The 21,221-nt window shown below is 39.7% G+C and overlaps 1 protein-coding gene across 9 annotated transcripts in view; it reads left to right on the top strand.

Moving 5' to 3' along the window:
* Nucleotides 1-14,851, top strand: part of RABGEF1 (RAB guanine nucleotide exchange factor 1) — a 34,098-nt gene extending 19,247 nt beyond the window's left edge. For 3 of the 9 annotated variants that reach the window (XM_073315050.2, XM_073315048.2, XM_073315049.2), the window contains 8 exons: nt 1,256-1,375; nt 5,062-5,082; nt 5,714-5,883; nt 7,576-7,657; nt 8,896-9,028; nt 9,452-9,543; nt 10,307-10,563; nt 11,811-14,851. In XM_073315050.2, coding sequence (XP_073171151.1) covers nt 1,256-1,375; nt 5,062-5,082; nt 5,714-5,883; nt 7,576-7,657; nt 8,896-9,028; nt 9,452-9,543; nt 10,307-10,563; nt 11,811-12,209 — 1,274 coding nt within the window. In that variant the 3' untranslated portion in view covers nt 12,210-14,851. The remainder of the gene's footprint in view (nt 1-1,255; nt 1,376-5,061; nt 5,083-5,713; nt 5,884-7,575; nt 7,658-8,895; nt 9,029-9,451; nt 9,544-10,306; nt 10,564-11,810) is intronic. The other 6 variants (XM_073315053.2, XM_073315052.2, XM_073315051.2 and 3 more) reach the window with 6 other exon arrangements.
* The last annotated feature ends 6,370 nt before the right edge of the window (nt 14,852-21,221 follow it).

Raw genomic sequence — 21,221 nt, 5'->3', positions numbered from 1 at the left:
AACAAAATGACCTTTATGTTAGCAATATGTGCTTAATGTTTACAACAGCCAGACTAATAGAAAATTCAGTTTAAGACTAAACTTTACAAAATAGGCTAAATGCAGGGACTGAATGAAGCATATGTTTGAAATGGCTGGAGTAACAATTGTTTCTGGCAAGCTCTCCTCAAAATCTTTTCAATAAAGATGCATATGGACATGGGTATCTTTTTGACTATATATAAGGTTGTTTTTTTTTCAGAAACATAAGTTTTTAAATTAGTGGACAATATACAGTTTAGAAATAATGTTGAAAGTGGAATGACTTCAACTCATGTTAAGGGAGAAAGCTTTCAGGAACCTTATTCATCAAAAATGCTTCCAGCTGGAAGTTCTATCACAACTTTATTGTAAATAGCTGGGTGGAAGGGCCCTGTGACTTCTGTGAGACGGGTTTTTGTTGGAACCAAGAATCAGCCACATTTTCAGTGTGATGACTGTATGGTTTAGGAATTGTAGGGGAATACTCTATGAATAATAATAGATTATAGGGCCCTGAGTTTTAGTAATATTCAATAAACAGATGTCTAAATGTTGTGGAAATGCACTTTTGAAGCAGTAAGCAACACGTGTTCTGAAGACTTCAGATAATTTTGTAAGGAAAACCAAGATTGTGTAACCTGTGTATCCTCAAGGAAAATAACGTGAATAAACATTGTTTTAAAAAAAACAAAAAGGGAGTTTCAGGAGGAATACTAAGTTTGTTCTTCACTAAATATTTGTTATCCATTGTAGAGTCTGTTGAAAGAGAAGAAGAAAAATTGCATCATTGTCTTTGCATAGCAATAACTTAAAAAAAGAAACTAATTTTGTAATTATGCACTTTGGCTTGGGTAGTAAATGGCTGATAGAGAACTTGACTCTTGAAGAGGAACTCCAAAAAGCATGGAGTATATTTTCCTATAATGGAAAGGTGACATTGCTGGGTCTCCAGTTTTGTAGACACACTGCATATTTCCTTGCGATAAGAAATTAAATATACTTTGCCTTCATTTTGGAGTGTCTGCCTCTCAGTGCATGAATGCCACCTGGTTAAACACAAAAGCATCTCAAATCACTGATGTCTTAACTCCTTGTCCCTGATCCAGAATAGTAACATTCATTCTTCTCATTCCCATGTTCTTCCCCTCCCCCTTTTTTTTGGGGGGGGTCCTATTCTCCTTACCACTTGACACTCTTGCTGTTGGTGTCTTGCTTGCTTTTGCATTTATTCCAGTGGCTCAAGAGAGAAACCTTAAGCAAGGACAGCTTGGGAGGGAACGAAATGCTGATAACATTCTCAGGGACTTGAAGGAGATTTTTACTCCCTCCTGGGAGCTGGCTTCCCCTACTGAAGGTAACACAGCACAGCTTGGAGAGCTGTCTGCTTGTTCTAGTAAGCTTATTTAGTTGGGCTTTGCAAAATCCAAACTAGGGTTGTGCCAGCTATAACTTAGGCCATTGAATATGATGACGACAAGAAAGGCAATGCTTGAAATCATTATGTACATTCTAACGCTGGTTTATGATATATGAACTTTGAACCAACAAGTTGCCTTTAGGGGAAAAAAATGAAACTCAAATTTCTTAGAAGAGATTTGTTTCGTTGCACAATACTTCAGGAATCAAACTATGAAAGAAGACAAATTTCCACTTTTTAAAAATAGTGAATGAATCCGTGCTGCTTCATCTTTATTTTTAAAAAAAAGCCTCTAAAATGCTGCACTAAAAATAACTATGCTAGAAATGGGACTTTAGTTTGTGTAAATTTGCTTGAATTATACCCAGTACATTCTCAAAATGTGTCTTCAGGACATAGTTACATAAATCAGGGGAAAGCAATTTTATGTTATGAGAGAAGCGACATTTTTATAATCTGAGTTGAATAATAGCAAAATTGACAAAGTAACTGCTTTAGGATCTTGTCCAAAATCTTACCTATAGCATGTTTGGCATTCTGATGTTCTGGTCTCTAAAGAAATTCTAAATTGCAAAGTGTCTTTATTTTACAGAATATATCGGGTATATACACATGTTAAGGGAATTTTTTGGGGGGAAGTACTAGAAAATACTTTTTTTTCATATTCTTATTCATTGACTTTAGTCCAAGTAATGGCACAACCATAGTGTGAAGCAGCTGGAATGCTAATGTTCTGCTGGGGCACCCAAACGCCACATAGAAATGAAAGAAAAAGGAGATATTCATGTAGATGATGATTATCCTCCTTGTAAAAATTATCCTTAAATCCCCACACTTCTGTTTTTTGTATTGTGTTGATATAGCTCCTCTTGCAGGCTCTTCCTAACCTGCTCAAATGGGCTTTATTCCTTTTCTGTGATTAAATTATCAGTAAATACGCATGCTCACTTACTATGGAATAAGTGCAGTAAGGTATATAACTGAAATTACATATCTTACAGAATGTAGTGAGCAATACACAGTATGCTGCTTCACATGTCTTAAGCCAAAATTTCTGTGTAGAGAGTAGTAGCAAATAAAATTGCAACCTCCCTGATTCATATTAAATCATTACAAATTTGGGTGCTGTAACTATTAAAGAGTGAAGTTATTTTAAACTAGAGAGCAAATGAAAACAGCGCTCAAATTTTGTAGCCATGTCTGTAGTAACTGTATCTAGATGGAGGCTATTAATATTTTACCTTTACTAAGCTAAAAGTGTCTCAGATGAAGCTTTCTAAACCGAGCTTTTGTAGTCGTTAAACAAAAACTAGAAATAGCAGAATGAGGGTGCCATTTTTATGGATATCTAATCAGCCAAATGTCATAAGAATAGATGGATGATAAAACTTCATGCTGATAAATTTGAATATTGAAGGAAGCCAATTAGCTAATACTCCACATTGATTTAATGGTGAATTAAAATATATCATAAGATTATTTGATATAATTTAGAGCGAATACTTTTTCAAAATTAGTGCTTTTTTTCTTTTTAATTGTATCTTATAAAGTGCATATTTGTAACCAACTAGTTATGTCATACTAAATTTAGTAAATTATTTACTCTGTTATGGTAGTCTACTAGATTGCATTTAAGTAGTATTCAAATTACTATGTAGACTCAATCTTGAATACTGCTTTGAATCTTCAGAATTTTTTAAAATTCCTTTTTATACTTAAAGAACAACCTTTGGGTATAAATAGAAATGAATGGATTTGCTTTAGCAATATTGATCTTAACTGATAGAATTCAAATATTTCTATTTATATGGCTTATAAGGAGTAAAATTTTAACACACACCGGTACAGTAACTCCTTGTTTAATGTTGTAGTTATGTTCCTGAAAAATGCTACTTTAAGCAAAACGATGTTAAGCAAATCCAGGTTCCCCACAAGAATTAATGTAAATGGGGGGTGGGTTCGGGTCCATGGAAATTTTACATATACACAGTATAAGCTTTAAACAAACAATTCAATACTGTGCACAGCAATGATGATAGTGAAGCATGGCTGAGGTGGTGAAGTCAGAGGGTGGGATATTTCCCAGGGAATGCCTTACTGCTAAATGATGATCTAGCACTCGGCTGAGCCCTCAAGAGTTAACACATTGTTAATGTAGCCTCACACTCTATAAGGCAGCAGGAATGGAAGGAGGAGAGACAGCATGTGTGTGAGAGAGAGAGATGCATTGCCCCATGAAGTATGCTGACCCCACTCTAGGTACACTGGCTTTTTAAGTAGATCAAAAAGTTGAGACAGCAGCTGCTCCCTCCATCCTGAGCCCTGTGGTGTCGTGTCTCTCCCCCCACCCCCCCATTCTGTGGAGATGGGGTAAAGGAGTGGGGGGATGGGACATCCTGACATTAGCACCCCTCTCTCCCCACCCCCTGCACAGTAAGCAGGAGGCTGGGGGAGCAGTACACGGCAGTGGAAGGAGGGACAGCTGAACTGTCTGGCTATTGATAGCCTACTGGGCGGCTGCTGCACAGGGAAGTTAGGGGAGCTGATGGGGCGGCTGCCGGCCCACCCTGGTTCCAAGCCCCCACCGCCAGCTCCAATGGGCTGCTCTTCCTGCAAGCAGGGACAAAGCAGGCTGCTGCCAAACAACATTATAAGGGAGCATTATGCAACTTTAAATAAGCACGTTCCCTAATTGATCAGTGATGTAACAACGTTAACTGGGATGACGTTAAGTGAGGAGTTACTGTAACTGCATTACTGCTAATAGTGTCCATACCGGGGGTGGCCAGCCTGCAGCTCTGGAGCTGCATGCGTCTCTTCAGAGGTTAATATGTGGTTCCTTGCATAGGCGCTGACTCCAGGGCTGGAGCTATAGATGCTAACTTTCCAATATGCTGGGGGGGCACTCACTGCTCAACCCCAGGCCCTGCCCCCACTCCACCCCTTTCCCCAAGGCCCCTGCCCCTTCCCCGAGCCTGCCATACCCTCCTTCCTCCCCCCCGAGCCTGCAGCTCACGCAAAACAGCAGTGTGGCAGGCAAGAGGCATGGGGAGGAGTAGGAGGTGCCTGATCGTTGGGGCTGCCGGCGGAAGGGAGTCACTGGGGGCTGGAGGGGGGAGCTAATGGGGGCCTGCTGACGTATTACTGAGGCTCTTCGGCAATGTACGTTGGTAAATTCTGGCTCCTCAGGCTCTGGTTGGCCACCCCCGGTCTATACTGATTTCTATCAAGAGAAGACTATATTGCTAAGTGAGAAGCCCTTGAAGAGTCTCTCTCTTAAACATTGCTGTTCAAATTCATCACTGGTGTACAATTCCATTGAAATATGTGAAGTTAAAAATGAGAGATGAATCTGAGATAGTGTTGAGCCTATAAAAAGTCATATTGAATAAGAAACCAAATGAAATACATGAACTTAATGGACAAATTATTTTCCTCTTATTTAAAGTCCTGCATGTATGGCTACTGACACAGTGCATTCTCTTGTTCTGCATGTTATAAATGGGTTTGTTTGCGCTGAAAATCTGCTTATTAAGAATATTTTCATGTTTTTTCTCTCTTTGCTTTTTGCTTTTCATCATGTTCATTTACATCATCTTGCATTCAATCATTCATTTTGACAGTGTTGGCTGGCAGACTGAGAGGTGGGTGTGCTAAACTTGGGTAGAGAAGATCCTATCAAGTTTGTATGACTGTCTTGTAAAGTGCAACCAATATTTTCTGAAGTACATGTTTCCCGAAGAGAAATGTTTGGAAGCCCCATGTTAATGTATACATTTCCAGCTTTGTAAACTTGCATACACAACTGGAACAAATTCCACTAAAAAAAGGGGTAGGTTTTTTCCCGTCTGTTGTTGAGTTCCATGTAGAAAACTGGACCATATTTGGTGTTTTTGCTCTGATTCAAACATTAAAGCCAGATTCTCATTTACACTAACACTGCTCTAGCAATATAAGGGGATTTTCAAGTGAGCATGGAACTGTAACTTGCACCCACTTTGTCTCCTTTATACTGTCAAAATTAATGTATAGGGTCATTAATGTAAATGAGAATCTGGTTTTAAATATTTGTGACTGTTAGCTTAATAAGCAGTTTCATATAGTTGTATTTAGTGATGGTTCAACATGTCACTATTTAATCCTGTTCTCTTCAAAAGAGAAAAAATCATCTTTATGTATAGAAGTTTAAATTAGGTTTGTCCTTCTATAATTTTTTTAATCTGATACATTAATTGATTAGTACAATTAATCTCTAATTGTTTCTAATTTTCCCAGCAGAGATTCATGAAGCTAAGGCTCCTAGCCCTTCAATAAACAGGCAGGTCAGCATTGAGACAGATCGAGCGTCCAAGGAGTTTATAGAGTTTCTCAAGACCTATCAAAAATCTGGTCAAGACATTTATAAGCAGTGCAAAATGTTTTTGGAAGCAATGCATCACAAAAGGGTTGGTATATCACATGCATTATATAAGTGACACATTAAAAACGAGGGACTTAGGCAGAAACAAAAGCTTTTAATCCTTTATGCAAAAGCTGAACCGTCAGTCCTCCGCTGAAGTATTGATGTGGCTATGGTGCCACCTAGGGTTGAAATGATCCAGCATTCATAAGGCCCTTCCGTTTTGGTTTTAATTTTGTTTGAAATTTCTCAAGAATGTATTGGTGTTTGTTATAAAATTTGAAAGGTTTAAAAAAAGGTGCAAAAAATAACTTCACAGATGTCTGGGTGAATATTGGGGGACAGGAGGACAGAAAAAGCAACAGACAGAGAAAAGTAAGAGTATCGAATGTGAACACCGTTTAATGCTGTGGTTTATTTCATGGACTATACATTAGCAGTACACACACTTACACAAGCACGTGTTTGCATATATTCCATTACATTGGACTAATTTATTAGCATAAATGCATTATTGGATTTTTCTCAAGATAATCAGTATTTTTGTGTACTCCAAAATTTGGGGAAAATTGATGATAAAAACAATAGCTTTTATAAAACCTGGGAATTTTTTGGTAATTGTTTTGTTTTTTAAAATGAAGGGCTTTAAATATTGAGTATCTACTGTTAATACTATTTTCTTCTGCTTCAACTATAGCAATACAAATGGCAACCTGAAAATTAACTGGAATTTTAGATTGTCACCATTTTCATTACAGTCCCCCTCCCTTTCTCTCATTTATAAGTCATAGGAAAATCAGAAGATTTGTGAACCTGTCTCTTTATTTTATATTTAAAGTAAGTTGCGTGTAAAATGCTTTTAGGGCTCATGGAACTTTAAAATGTTAAAATTATTCCTTTTGTCATTCCAAAATATAAGTCATTGCGTTTGCTCCTTTGAAAACTGAGGCCACCCTCAGCTTTCTGTTGCCAGTTTGCCTGTGTACTTGCACGTTCATGTACAAACACCACTGAAGCTCCAGGAATTGGTCAGCAGCTGAGGAAGACTGCTTCTCTATTACTACCTGTGCAAATGGTTCTGTCATGAAGTTTTCCCTCCAAGTAATACTTATTACCTTCTTACAGCACTTGTTGCTCTTTCTGTGCACACAAAACATGTAAGCGCATGCTTAAGTTCCATTGACTTTAATGCGACTTGAGGACATGCTTAAAGCTAAACAAGTGCTTAAATGCTTTGCTGAATAGAAATGGCTTGCTGAATCATGGTCCAACACTAGAAATTAATCTTGTAGTGTTCCAAAGTGCCATTGTCAGTAGTAACAGCACTTGGCACTTTTGTAGTGCCTCCATTTAAAATTGCTTTAAAAATACTAACAAAGTAAGTGTCACAACTTCTCTCTTAGGTTAACAAACTCTTTCCATTTTACAAAATGAGAAAATTGAAGCATGAAAAGATTAAGTGACTTTCTGCAGGTCACACAGGAAGCCTCTTGCAATGCCTAGCCCCATACTTTAAATACAGCTCCATCATTCCACCCATTCGGGTTCGTGGTATTGTGCAGAACAAATAAATATAGTCTTCAAATCACAATACGGAGAAGATAATTTGTCCTGTGTTCTGTACAACTCTTGCTGCTGTTAGATATTTTCCATGAAAAAATAGGTACATGACTACTTCTATGTCATTTGCATGGCACCATGCTGTTTTTTTTCACTTAAGATCAGTGTTCTGTCCTAGGAATTAAGTATTGAGGAACAATCTGAATGTGCCCAGGACTTCTATCAAAATGTAGCGGAGAAATTACAGACCCGTTGGAAAGGTATCAGACTCTTCTTTCTCTCACACCTTACCATTGAAACAGTATAATGTTTGGGCCACTTGCATCTCCCGAATCTCTCATGCGTGTGCTCTCTCTTTCTCTCTCTGTCCCCATGTGACATTGTTACTTTTTAGTAGTAAACACTCTAATTAGAGCTATTCCAAGTAACATCACTATATTTAAGATTCTGTAAAGTTCTGCTATCTAAATTGATTGTCAGAGGGTATTTAAATATTTTAAAGAAACCCTGCCAAGTAACAGTTCAGTTCACAAAACATTTGTTGGTCCAAAACTTAAAAACAAAAACCAAAAAAACCCCTTAATTGTTGCTGTTTTTAAACTGGTATATTCAGTCCCTTTTTAATTTTCTAATTTTCATACCTATGCTTTCATCTTTCTTTAAACTGTTCTGCAATTTAACTTGTATTATTTGTATGTAATCTAACTGTCTGTTTACCCAGTATTTGGTGTATTCCCTACTCTTGGAGTGGGAAATATCCCAGGGAGTGTATTTTGAGTGGCACGTACCTTCTTGTGATTATTCTCAAAAACTTTAAGCCGCCTTGCCTCTAGGTGTAGTTACATGTGCATGGAAGTGCATAGTAAGTTCATGAGGCCTCTAGCTCAGATATTTCATACTATAAAATGCATAGCAGCAGAACCAAAATTAAAATTCATAGTGCAGAGTAATACTTCAGTCCACTTCTATGTCTCTCGAGCATGTCTACAGTCAGTACAGGTCTGACTGTACAGGCATGACTATTCTGACCCTTGAAACAAGCCCACTTTCCTTTTGGTTCCTGAAAGGCAGAAACTCCAAAATTGAAAGCAGAGTATATTAAATGTCTCCACATTGTAAACTGTGTCAAGGACCATGTCTGTTCAGGGGTTTAAGTAATTTTTTTTAACCTAGATATTAAACCTCTTTGGAGCTAGGAACCTGTTTGATCTTCAGCTTCATGCCTTGCCTTCATATGCCTAGACATATGGTTATCTCAGAGCATCCACACTTGCTCCTTACTGTTGTATTATTCTTTACTTCTGAAAAGCATTAGATTCAGTACATCGGTACCTATTGTTTAACTCACATTTGACTTGAGCAGTAGAAGGGAATAACTCATACCTGTGCTGACTCAGTGGTTATTGTGGCCAACTGGCATTAAGTCTTCACAAACAATCTTATGGGTCCGTAAACCATCTAATTTACTACGTTTGGGGGATGGGTTTGTATCTTTCAGTTTCCCCAGAAAAAGTTGAGAAAGCAATGGACCAGATTGAAAAATATATCATGACTCGATTGTATAAATATGTGTTCTGCCCTGAAACAACTGATGATGAGAAGAAGGATCTGGTTGTCCAAAAGAGAATCAGGTAAGGATTTCTGAAGAGAAATAATCTAGAAGTCCAAAATCGCATGAGTGGTGTCTGCCATTCATGCCGAAACTAGCATGCTGAAATCTGGTGCAAGAGTGGCACTAATTTATTAACTGAAGACAATGTTTTGGATTAATTCTTTTGTAGCTTTTTGTTAAGGTAATAGAAATGACTACACTGGGTTATTTCATTTGAAATAATCATGCACTCACTTGTAGCGTATTAATTATAATATAAATGTTTTTCTGGGTAGTAATCTAGTTTCCTCAGTGGGTTGAAGTGCTTGCCTTGTCAAACAGAAGGCTCCTTATATGATAGCTTAATTAAAGAAGCTGTTAGCATACTGTTAACCTTTGCCGCTGACCTCAGACGACTTCATTGCTAGGGGTGGTGTGTGTTTTCATTTGTTTCTCTTGATAGGGCTTTACACTGGGTTACTCCACAAATGCTGTGTGTTCCTGTTAATGAAGAAATTCCAGAGGTCTCCGATATGGTTGTGAAAGCAATTACGGGTTTGTGAACTATAAACTAGCTTATCTTCTCCAAATTAACTATCTGAAGAAGTAAAAAGTATAAACACTTGCTTTTTCATAGAGACTGTATTTTTTGCTTTAAACAAGTGGCTACAATCCTGAATATTGTATACATAAATTCATTCCTCTGCAGAAACGCTTTGGACAAATTTGCTTCTGTAACTCACATTTGTTCACTGGTATCTTAAGGGGTAGATATGCCTCACTTAGGCCCCAATTCAGCAAAGCACTTAAACCCAAGCTTAACTTAAAGGATGAGAGTAGTCTCATTGAGAAGGTTGAGATTGGTAAAATTGAGATGCTTAGCAACCATACTGAATCAGGGCCTTGGAGCATAGCTGTTGTCATTCTTCTGTGAATCCTAATATTTGTACTGTTTACTTTGTCAACTATTGAAATCAAACAAAACTTAGTTCTGCTTTTTGGGAAATGGGTTCAGTTTTTGGATCTGCCACAGACTAGTAGAGTGATGTTGGGCTAGTTTCCCACCTATAAAATGAGAATAATATTTCCTTACCTCATGGAAGTGTTGTGAGAATAAATCCCAACAATGTTTACTCTGGAACTAGGTTGAAGTGGGAGGCATATAAATACTTAGTTTTCATACAGTATCAAGTGGAGTAAATTAAACACAAATAGTGCAATCTGATAGCAATCCAGTGGGTCACCCTTTACATATGGATTTACTTTTGTGGGCTTCTGATGAATGGAGATCTAACTATATAGGGTTTTTATTTTACAGATATTATCGAAATGGATTCAAAACGTGTCCCTCGTGATAAATTAGCATGCATCACCCAATGCAGCAAACATATCTTCAACGCTATAAAAATCACAAAAAACGAACCAGCTTCTGCTGATGACTTCTTACCAACACTTATCTATATTGTTTTGAAGGGAAACCCACCCCGTCTGCAGTCCAACATCCAGTATATAACCCGCTTCTGTAATCCAAGCAGGTTAATGACTGGAGAGGATGGCTACTATTTTACCAACCTGGTAAGTTCAAGAACAGTGTTGAAGCTCTATACCATACTATCATCTGCTGTTTGATCAAGGCATTCCCAGCAAAGGTGAATGTCTTAATACTGAAGGAAACAGAAAATGTAGTCGCAAGATAATGTGAAACTATTCTTATGAAACAGTGTACTGCTGTTCAGGCTGGAGTGCACTCCCTTCCACTTTTCATTTCTTCTTCTCCCCCCCCCCCCCCCTTCTAAGTTAGGTGAACCTAAGAATGCCTTGGTTTCCTAGCCACTTCTTTAACCAGTTCAAGCCCTTGATTCTGACCAGTATTTTGCCCGTGCAGACCTGGGCAAGCTTTTATTATGTAAGAAAAGTGAAAGTTCAGCTACCACTTGATTTACGTTAACCTCAAGGTTCAGGCATTAAAGATATAACAGATGAAGAACCATTAACTTGTAACAGTTTTGAGAAGGTTGACTTGACTACTAGCTATTCAAAATCTGCTGAGGCTCGATTATGCAGCGCTTGTGCATGCTCGGTTGCCATTTGAGTTGGCAGGATTTCATCATGTGAAAGGCCTGCAGGATCCAGCCATTGATAGAGAGGGACAGTCCTATGGAAGTATCCCTAGAACAGGGCCGGCGTGTGTGTGTTTGGCTGAACAAAACTATGAATTTGGATACCCTGGAATTTGCATATGTAACAATTCTACAAGAAAAATGAATTTTTTTCTTAATATGAAATACTTCAGTGTGTGTTCTAAATAATGCTTTCAGAAGGAGAACACTTCAAGCTGAGATGCATTCCTCCCATTTACTTTTTCAGAAACAGATTAGAGGTGTAGCATGAAATTATGCTCAGTACATAACTAAAACAAATGCACCTAGTATAGAGTGCTGCTGTCAACTGTGTCTTTTCATTCTTTCACTTACTGTTCTTTTTCAAAATGCAGTGACCCCATAGTTTGCAATGGAGCTTCCTCATTCAGTCAGCACACAATTGCTTTGTACAGCCAAGATGACCTGCTCTGAATGGTGTTCTGCAGTTTCTTAAAATGTTAGTTATTTTTATTTTTTGTGAACGGCCTTATTTTAACCAGGCTACGCTGAGAGGCTTTTCAGGAGAGCAGCAATTTGCTGTCAGGTGATCTATTGAACCATTAAACCAACCACCATATTGTTTGTATAACAGCACGATTAAAATGCAGAACACTTGTTGTTTTGGGTTATGACTTGCATCATGTACCCTGCAATGACACTCTCTCTCTGTTCTGTGTGTAGTGCTGTGCTGTGGCCTTCATTGAAAAGCTGGACGCTCAATCTTTAAATCTAAGCCAGGAGGATTTTGATCGCTACATGTCGGGCCAAACGTCTCCAAAGAAACAAGAGTCTGAAAACTGGTCATCAGATGTGTGCCTAGGTGTTAAACAGATGTATAAGAACTTAGACCTCCTATCTCAATTGAATGAGAGACAGGAAAGAATTGTCAGTGAAGCCAAGAAGCTTGAGAAAGACCTTATAGATTGGACTGATGGAATTACTAAGGAAGTCCAAGATATTGTTGAAAAATATCCATTGGAAATAAAACCAAAAAATCAACCCTTAGCAGCTATTGACTCTGAAAACGTAGAGAATGATAAATTGCCCCCACCATTGCAGCCTCAGGTTTATGCTGGATGATAATTTACCATGAAAGTATTAACTTCAAAAGGAATTCTTACACACCTATTACTATTTGCTGCTTGGAAAGGGGAATAAGTTTGAGGCTAAAAAAATCAAATGAGTTTAAATCAGTACATTTTTAAAGGTACAATTATTTTGTTTAGAGTGTAATAAATTGTATTTATTTTAGTCAAAGTAGGTTTCTATTAGGCTTTTTTGTTTTTTTGAACTGAATTTAAATTTTCTACACAAAGCCAATGTAATTTTTAAGCAACACTAGTCCATTGACAACTTTTTCCTGAAAGCTTTCTTCTGGGCATGCACTTATGTGTTTTTAAATAATGAGTTTAATTTAAATTTAAGAAGAAAAAGATTAGCAGTACTTCTTGAATAATGCAAGGCTGGGAGTTCTAGCAGAAACTCAAAGGTACCAGTGTTCCAGGGTCTGAATTTATTCTGTAGTTGTAATGATGAAAGATACAGTGTAAAATAAATATGTAGAATTGTAAATAGGTTTAAAAAAGTAATGTTTCAACTGTGCATGGCACCTTGTGTATTAGTACAAAATGATATATAAAAATGTCCATTTTTAGCATCTTTTATTTAGTTCAATATTAACTTCACAGTATATAAGGAAGTACACCATTAATGTATTTTAGCAAGCTGGATGGTGCAACGGAATGAACTGCAGATTTGAAAGCTTGACAGAATTATATCATAGTATTCATAGCTTTTAAACGCATTCTTTATAATAACTCTTGGGATCTGAAAATTGAAATATTTTTTCATCTTAACATTTCCCTCCATTTTTGTCAGTATACTGGTGGTCTGTTGAGTTGCAGGTAGGTGCTGGTGTTGCTTATTTCTAAGAAGAAAGAGCATTGAAGCAGGTTTTGGAAGGAGAGGAAAATGACAGACTTGGAACCCGTGGTGATAGTTGTGGGGGAAATGGCTCAAATGCTCAGCCAACAGTGACTGACTCCCTTTCCTAATACAGTGAGTTTGTATTGTTTAGCCATTTCCCACTAATGGGTTGGGCCTTGACCACTTTCTCTCCTCCTTCTCCCCCCCAATCAAGGCATGCATCATATGAACCTGTTTTAGAGGCTGCTTTATTAAGAGCATGACCCTTTGCTGTTAGCAAGAAAGAGCACATTTACTTTTACAAAATTGCACTATTCTGGGCTTTAGTGATTTTTGAGTACTGAAAGTGAACAAGCTAAGCATCAAGGTTAATACAGTTCACTTCCCAAAAGCTTTAAATCGCTGTGTACTGTATTTCATTTGAAAAGTAACCCGCTGGTTCACTCCACAAAACGTGTAACCATTTGCAGATTTTTTTATATTCCGGTGAAACATTTTATATATCATTTTAAATATCTTCCAGTTAATTTAGTCTGCCATGGCTTCTATGTGTACCTGTGATATTTAATGCTTTTCAGAGATACGTTCCTTAGCTTGGCTAAGGGCTGTTCTTAAGCAACTTTAAATTTTTTCCATCAAGGGGAGGGTACCTACCTCTTCATTGTATTCCATTGCTTTAAAATTACTGATACTTCAAAATTTGCACTGCAATAATTTCAGACCAAAACTGTGACTTGTCCTATTTTTAATTCTCAAATTGCTGTGTTTAACGGTTTGAACTATGCATTCCTAGTGTTTTAAAGATAACTAATTACCCACATTTCCCTGCAGAGATGCAACAATGAGTCAGTTGATCATAAGAAATTACTCTGAGAAGTTACTGTTCATTGATGAGACTCTGCTCCTAGACTGTTCAAGACCTTATCAATGCTTGTAGTGAGCCTTTATTTTCTCTACATACATTAGGTGCTAATTCTGATATCCAGGTACACATTTGTCTCTTTCCTAAAAATAAATAAGTAAATAAATAAAATGTACACATCTTTTAGCTACTGCATACTAAATTGCTGTTAAATAAAAATATGTGCATTCTTCCTTTGTTAATGAGTTCTTTAAAAATCCTGCTTTTATTGTAATGCCGCTATTGTTTAAATATTTGTTTACTTATGTCAGGCACCTGTTTTTTCCATATTTGTGGAGGGGAAGAAACATTGGGTTTTCGTGTGTTCTAGATTTTGGATTTGAACTTCTGACTCTAAACACATCAGAGTCTCAGTAGCAGAACTGTTTTTGACCTTGGAAAAAGATCACTGAAGCAGAGAGCAGTGGGGTAATCAAATGACATAATTCTTCTAAAGTGCTTTTCTAGCTAAGGTATTTCTAATTCATTTATCAAACCACCAGAGTTCTGTCACAGGCACAAATTAGTTCTCAATACCTCTCTGAGGTGGGTGAATTAGTTTCATACTCATTTTACAAATGGGAAGACAGGTGGAAAGGTTGTGTGACTTACCCAAGGCTCTAGAAGAAGCCGGTGTCAGAGCTGTAAGGAGAACTCAAATCTCTGCATGCTTCCTGGGGTAATTCGGGTTCCAGTCTATCACTTATATAACTAGGCTGTGTCTGCGATGGAAAATAAAATTGTGACAGGTTTTTAAAGGAAATGGCTTAAGATATTTAGCCTTGCCCACGGGCGGACAGTAAACAGACAAATCAATCTACAGTGTAAGCTATTTAGATGGCATATTTAAGCAATAATGTACTTTGCAGTGTTTAAGATATAAAAGGAAGTTTTTCCCAGTCCCAAACAGATTATAAGGAAGACAGACACGAAAAGACAGGATACAGTGGGAAATCCAAAGCAGGAAATAACTTGAAGGGTTTTTATATTTGTATTGGCCTGCTTTTGAGGAATCAGAGAATAGAGAGTCTTTTTGACTGCTGAAATAGCAGCAGTAGCCATGAACATCTGTAATAGTAAACAGGAGCAAGTACTTGCCAATCAAAATATTCAGCTACCCGATAAGGGCAATAGAGGTCGCTGAAATGGAGAAGACAGGCTGCTAACATGTCATGTCACAATAACTGTATGTAGTTAGAGATTGCTTCTCATTTTTACAAGTGTAGAAAATCTGTACCATAGTTGGTTAATGCTACTGAAAATAGAGTGTTAGGGAATTTCTGATCAACGAGCGGCACAAAGTTGTCTTTGAACATGAGCCAACTACTTACTGTGCCTAGATCAGAGAAGCTACTTTACAGTAAGAACTGTTACCAAACTGTGCATTCTTCTTTTAGTAGTGTCCGTATGGGTACTCCATGTGAGCCTGTGTGCACGCCTGTGCACTCTTAACTGGAGATTCTTAGCAGCAGTGTCTGCATCTGTATCCTAGACACTCCTGTGCTCCGGCATGAGGGTACACAGCACGGGGCTGATCAGCCAGCACTCCAGTTCCTTCTCAGTCACCTGCAGCTTGAGACAGAGCATTGTGGTGGTCTGTTTAGCTAGCCACTTGGCTTGCTACATCTCTTGCTCATATTTTCTTTATTTCATAGTATTTTCCTTTGATTTTATTTTTTCTGTTTTAGCACAGTTTGTACTTTTGGGGAAAGGGGTTCCTTCTTCCCCTTTTTTTCTTTGCCTGATCTAGGCCTCTGTTTAACTTTTCTCAGGCCTCAATCTGCAGCCTTGAGTTTGGGTTATGCCCAAGACCCAGAGGTCAGACCTGCAACAGGTCTTTTCCCTGCAGTGATGGACATTCAGGCTGTCTCCCTTGATTTGGGGAGTCTGACATCCCCTCTAAATGAAACATCTGTGGAGGTTTCAAGAGTAGATCTAAGAAATTGAGGAAGGACAGGCTAAAACTCCTGTTAATCAAGCAGTCTGAGACCCACGGGGCCTAGGTCACCCCCGTGTACATCAAATATGCCAACCAGCTTTGCTCTGGCAGTAAGTGGAGACGTTGGGGGCCCTGTGCCACCACTCAGAACTCAAATGTCACCCCTTTGGTATTGGTCTTAGGAGACCTTGTGTCTTGTTACAGGCTCCCATCCCCTCCAGTACCAATACTAAGCTGCTGGCAAAGAAAGAGTGCACCAAGAAGCCTCCCAGAATGGCACCAGACTCAGTGCCTTCAAAGCATGAGGCCTCCAGAGTCAAGGCGAAATGCTCGTCATGCACAGTTTGTTTTCAGTACCATCTCCATTATCACCTGACATACTAACTCCTGAAGATCCCTATCCAGAGTCCCGATTGCTCTCCTGACTCCTGTTCCATGAGGACCTTCGCACCCTGAATGATCCTGAATCACCTCTTCTAAGCAGGTTTGAGAGAGACTCTTTGCCGGTACCAACTCTTTCTAGACCCTACCTACTCTCCATCCCTGCCATATATGATGGTAACTCATCCTCTAGTGCTGCACCATCCCCATGCAGACTCAGAGGGTATTGAGAGATTTCCAGATGGTACCAACTTGACATCTCCAGGTATCTTCTCACTAGGCAGCCTGCACCTCAGTATCATTACAAATTCAGGTCCTTCTCCAGGCCCAGTACTGGCACCCTCCGCCCCTGTGTTGGACATGGGATGATACCTCATCTGACTCAAGTGTCCATACGAAGGTCCTCTGACTTCCTGCCTCCCTCCTCCCTCTCTCCTTCAAGGTTCAACCTGAGGAAGAAACTTTCAGCAGGGGAAATATCCAGAGACACTGGCAAGGACAGCCTTGGGGCCCACCCTTATGCTCCACTTCAGTGGGCACAATGGAACCCAGTTCTACTGCATCCCAACTTGTAGAAGGCATGTCAGGAACAACAACCAGTGCCCTTGACCCTTGCTTCTCAGACACATCTCATGGAGGAGCAAGAACCAGCTGAGGAGGAAGAAATACCTCCTTCCCATAAGTCCTCCTCTTCAGCAGTCGAGGCTGTCATACCTCCTCCACCATCTTACTCTGATGATTTCAAGATCTTTCAAAACCTGATGAAACACGTAGTGGACAATACAACTTCCATTGGAGGGGACACAGGAACTCCAGCATTCCTTGTTGAACATCCATCAGACATCCAAGGCGAGCTCTCCCCAAGACTGTGCCCATTAACAATGCTCTCTTAGCAAGCATAGTGTGGCAAAATCCAGCTCCCATCCCACCTATGTCGACCACAAGTGGGCACTGAATGACGAGGTATTCTGAGAGAGATGTCTTATGTGGGGTCATCCACAGATAGGTCTCTTTGTAACTCTATCCAGTGCAAAGGGCAGATGATTCTGCCTGAGGGGAAGGCATGGCTGCAACTTGATGGGAGATGCCCCAGTCATTCCCTTAGCCTCACATACTGCTTTTCACTTACCCTCCACCTCCCTTTCTGATCAAGGTCCTGAACAAATTGAAACAAGAAAAATTATCCATCTTCATAGCACCATCTTGGCCAAGACCTGTGGTTCCCAGAGCTGATCTGCCTGTCCTTGCAACCACCTCTCTCTTCTCCTGACGGTGAATCTCCTGACCTAGAAGTCAGCATCCATTGCTCAACCAAATTTTTTGACACCTCATCTCATTGAGTCCTCCTGGGAGCTAATACAGAGGACTTTAACATGGGAGTCAGGTTATATATGCATCTAGACTAACCCAATACTGAGGTTTGCTGCTGAATTCCAAATGTGTTGGTGTCTGGTACCCCACTTGCTAGACCAGCATACAACATTAGTCATCTGGCTCCTCCATGTTCTAAAGATGGAATTACAATTTTCACATTATTTTAACCTAACACCACCCAGTGAATGGGTTGGACTGAAAGGTTTACTAGGGAATAAATGATTGTTTTAGTTGAAGACTTAAGGTGAACAGGGGCATTCTCTTGGCAGTGGTTCTGCAATACCTATTGTCCCACAGTAAGATATATCATCAGAAACAATTATTGGAGCTTTTGGAATGAAGTACTTAGAGACTGTCAAAATACACTGTAGTTAAAATGTCCCTTACTCCTGTTCCGGAAACTGACAGTGAGCTGACTTCAGATCTGGCCTAATGGGCTACAGCTCCCTCTTCAGTGGGTGTTTTACACCAGACATTGATCCTTTAAACAGTTGTCCAACATCTGATAAAGCAATAATACTTTTCAGCTGTAGATCTCAAAGTGCTTTACTATGGGGGAGGAGGGGAGAAGGAGGAGATCTGGCCCTATAATTGTAGGGCACCTTAAATGCCTCTTTACTCATACATTTGCAAGGTTGGGCCTTATACTGTGGTATGTAACTCACAACAGTAAAGGAGATTATATAGGGCTAGTAGGTGGGGTCAGTGGTGAGCTGGAGCTAGTTCGCACGAACCAGTTGTTAAATTTTGAAGCCGGTTTAGAACTGGTTGTTAAAGGGGTGGGCAAACTCCGGCCCGCAGGCCACATCTTCACCACGGGACCGTCCTGTCCGGCCCGCCTGAGAATCCCTTTTTAATTTTTACTCACCCGGTGGCGCTCTGGATCTTTGGCGGCGGGGTCCTTCAGTCGCTCCTGGCCTTCCGCAGCGGATCCTTCAGTGCCGCCAAAGACCTGGAGCAACTGAAGGAACCGGTTCTTCAGCTTTTGGCAGCTCATCACTGGGTGGGGTCATGCATTTGGGAATCTTTCACTGCAAACACTTTGGAGTATCTACTAAATAGGATAGGTGAACTGCCGAAGAACATACTGTAGACCTTTCAAAAGAGTAACTGAATAACTTTCTTTTATAGAGTTTCTGTTGAATTGGGCTCTTATTCGTCATGCTTTATTGTGTCCTTGCAATTTAGATTTCCAAGTTGTAATACTGCTATAAATTGTCTCACCAATGATAAAAGCAACCTGAACCTAGTGTGACGTCCAGGGGATGGAATTGTGTTGTTGAAGGTCCGGATTGCTCAGTGAATTTGTGGCCCGCCAAACATGGGTTTTCCAGAATCTAAACGTTCTTTTCAAAAAGGAAAGTTCCTACTTCTCCTGGATGCAGAGATAATCTTCCAAATGTGAACTAAATATAAACCACTACAGCGTTTTCATATCAGTAAACAGACATCATGGCTCACAGATTAACTACGCTCTCATTCAACTTGATAGAATATTAATTTCAGAGCATTTTGTTACTTCACGTCACCTATAATTATTTAATGGCTGGTCATTTTAGCAACTGTGATGGAGTTGAGAGCAAAGCCCACATAAAAGGGAGTTGAAAATGGGAGAGACCAAACCAAGGGCAGAAACAGCAGTGCTTGTAAAGATGAGTAGTTGCCCAGTGAGAGAGAATGAATGCAGCTAGAAGGGACTGAATAGAGTTTAGTGATGACATAATGGCAATATTCTATCCTTGATCTTGGTGTAAACCACCTATTGATATCAGTAGGAGGCCCATTGTGGACTGAGGGAATATGGAGTTCTAACTTTATACCCCAGTCTGTGGACATAAGTAAACATTTAAGTTGGTCCTCTCTACAGCATGAGCTTGCCGCTTCATTGCAGGTCGCAGATAGTGCTGGGAGCACTAGCTGTCACATAACTAATATCACACTGTATGGTAAATATACACATTGCCCTCCATGTAGGGTGACCCTACGTCCTGTTTTGGCCGGGACAGTCCCTATTTTAAGCCCTGTCCTGGCCGTCCTGACTTTTTTGGCAAAATTGGGTATTTATCTAAAAAACAGGGTGCAGTGTGGAGGAACATGCAGAGGGGCAAGTGGTAACCCCAGCCCTGTGTGGGGTGGGAGGGCTCGGGCGAGCAGTGACCCCAGCCCCATGAGGGGTGAGGGCTTGGGCCAGTCCGCTGCAGGGTCCAGTTTTCCCTTTGGGAAATATGGTCATCCTACCTCTCTAGCTCACCTTTAAAAGAATATTAAATATTATAAAGGCACAAAGCTGTTCAGTTCAATTTTTTGCACATTTATTATGACCCTAAATTTTTACTTTTTTTTTAAATTAAGATTATAAATTCATCTTCCTCCTTTCCCTCTTCTCCCCTCCCTGTTGTTCCTGGAATACTATGTGTGTGAACGGTGGACTGGTCCATCTGACCTCCTAAATGTTAAGGAAATGACACCTGATTAAGAGGGGAAGGGTTTTTTTGCAGATTGTTTAAAATTCATTGTCTTCTGTTTTGTTTTTATTTAACTCAAAAGTCTGACAAACAGCTGAAAGAAAAGTTTTTGTCAGTTTTAGCAAAATACGTGCTGAGAGTACAAATCCACATATGAGTCCTTTCACAGACCTCCAGCAAAAGCAAGGTAGACAACACTTGATATGCCCAGTAAGTCTGACGTTTGGGAAAAATTTTTTTTTTAAAGATGCGTGTTGGGTCTTTATACAGCATAAAAAAAGCAATTGTACAATATCAACTTCTATGCATCCCTTTAATGTTAGTATTGAAGGATCCTTTTAGGTTGTCCAGGTACCAGTAGCTGGGTTGTCATAGCAGAACAGTGTATGTAAATTAGAATTAGCCCTAACTCAAGATTCTTGGAATCATACACTTTAGTGAGAATTTCTCTTCTTTTAATTTTAATCTAGTTATGTATGACCCAATGTGACTCAGTAAAGGGAACTAAAGACAATTTTTGTAATGGAGAAAAAGTGTTTGAATCCCGAATAATAAACAGAAGGAAACTTAAACGTCCAGTTGCTAAGTGTACTCAAGAGTAGCTGGACTGAACTGGCCAGCTGCAGGTGCAAATGACGTTATGTACAACTTTTAAAAGCCTGGCTCTACCAGCTGTGCTCTCTCACTCACTGCTCCAGAATGCCTCTTATCCCAAAAGGCCCTGAGGATAATTACAAAAGTTGTGTTACTTTTTGCCACACTGGCAGATATAAAAGAAAGTTTCTGAAAAGTTGCTTCTGTGGCTGAAGTTGTGACAGAGGAACCTAAAACCCAGAAATCAAATGTGTAGCATGTCAGGCACTGTAAACACGGCCTGTACCCTCCTTTGAAAATGGGCAGGGGCTGAGGGAGTCGATTTCCCCCCCGCAGTGCCCACTAGTTGCCAGAGGGCATTCAGGGGCCAGTTTTGACCAAGTCTCCCCGTTTGCCTCCATGAGGAAGCCTGTGGGTAAGCTCAGACTATAGGGCTCTCTTCCCTTTCTCCCTACTAGTCCCGGGGGAGCCTGATGGGCCTCCCTGGCTCAGCCCACTAGCCACTGGGGGAG

Source organism: Lepidochelys kempii, chromosome 17 (assembly GCF_965140285.1).
Source record: "Lepidochelys kempii isolate rLepKem1 chromosome 17, rLepKem1.hap1, whole genome shotgun sequence".
NCBI lineage: Eukaryota > Metazoa > Chordata > Testudines > Cheloniidae > Lepidochelys > Lepidochelys kempii.
Note: the sequence above shows the minus strand (reverse complement) of the source record. Positions and strands in the feature narration are given on the sequence as shown.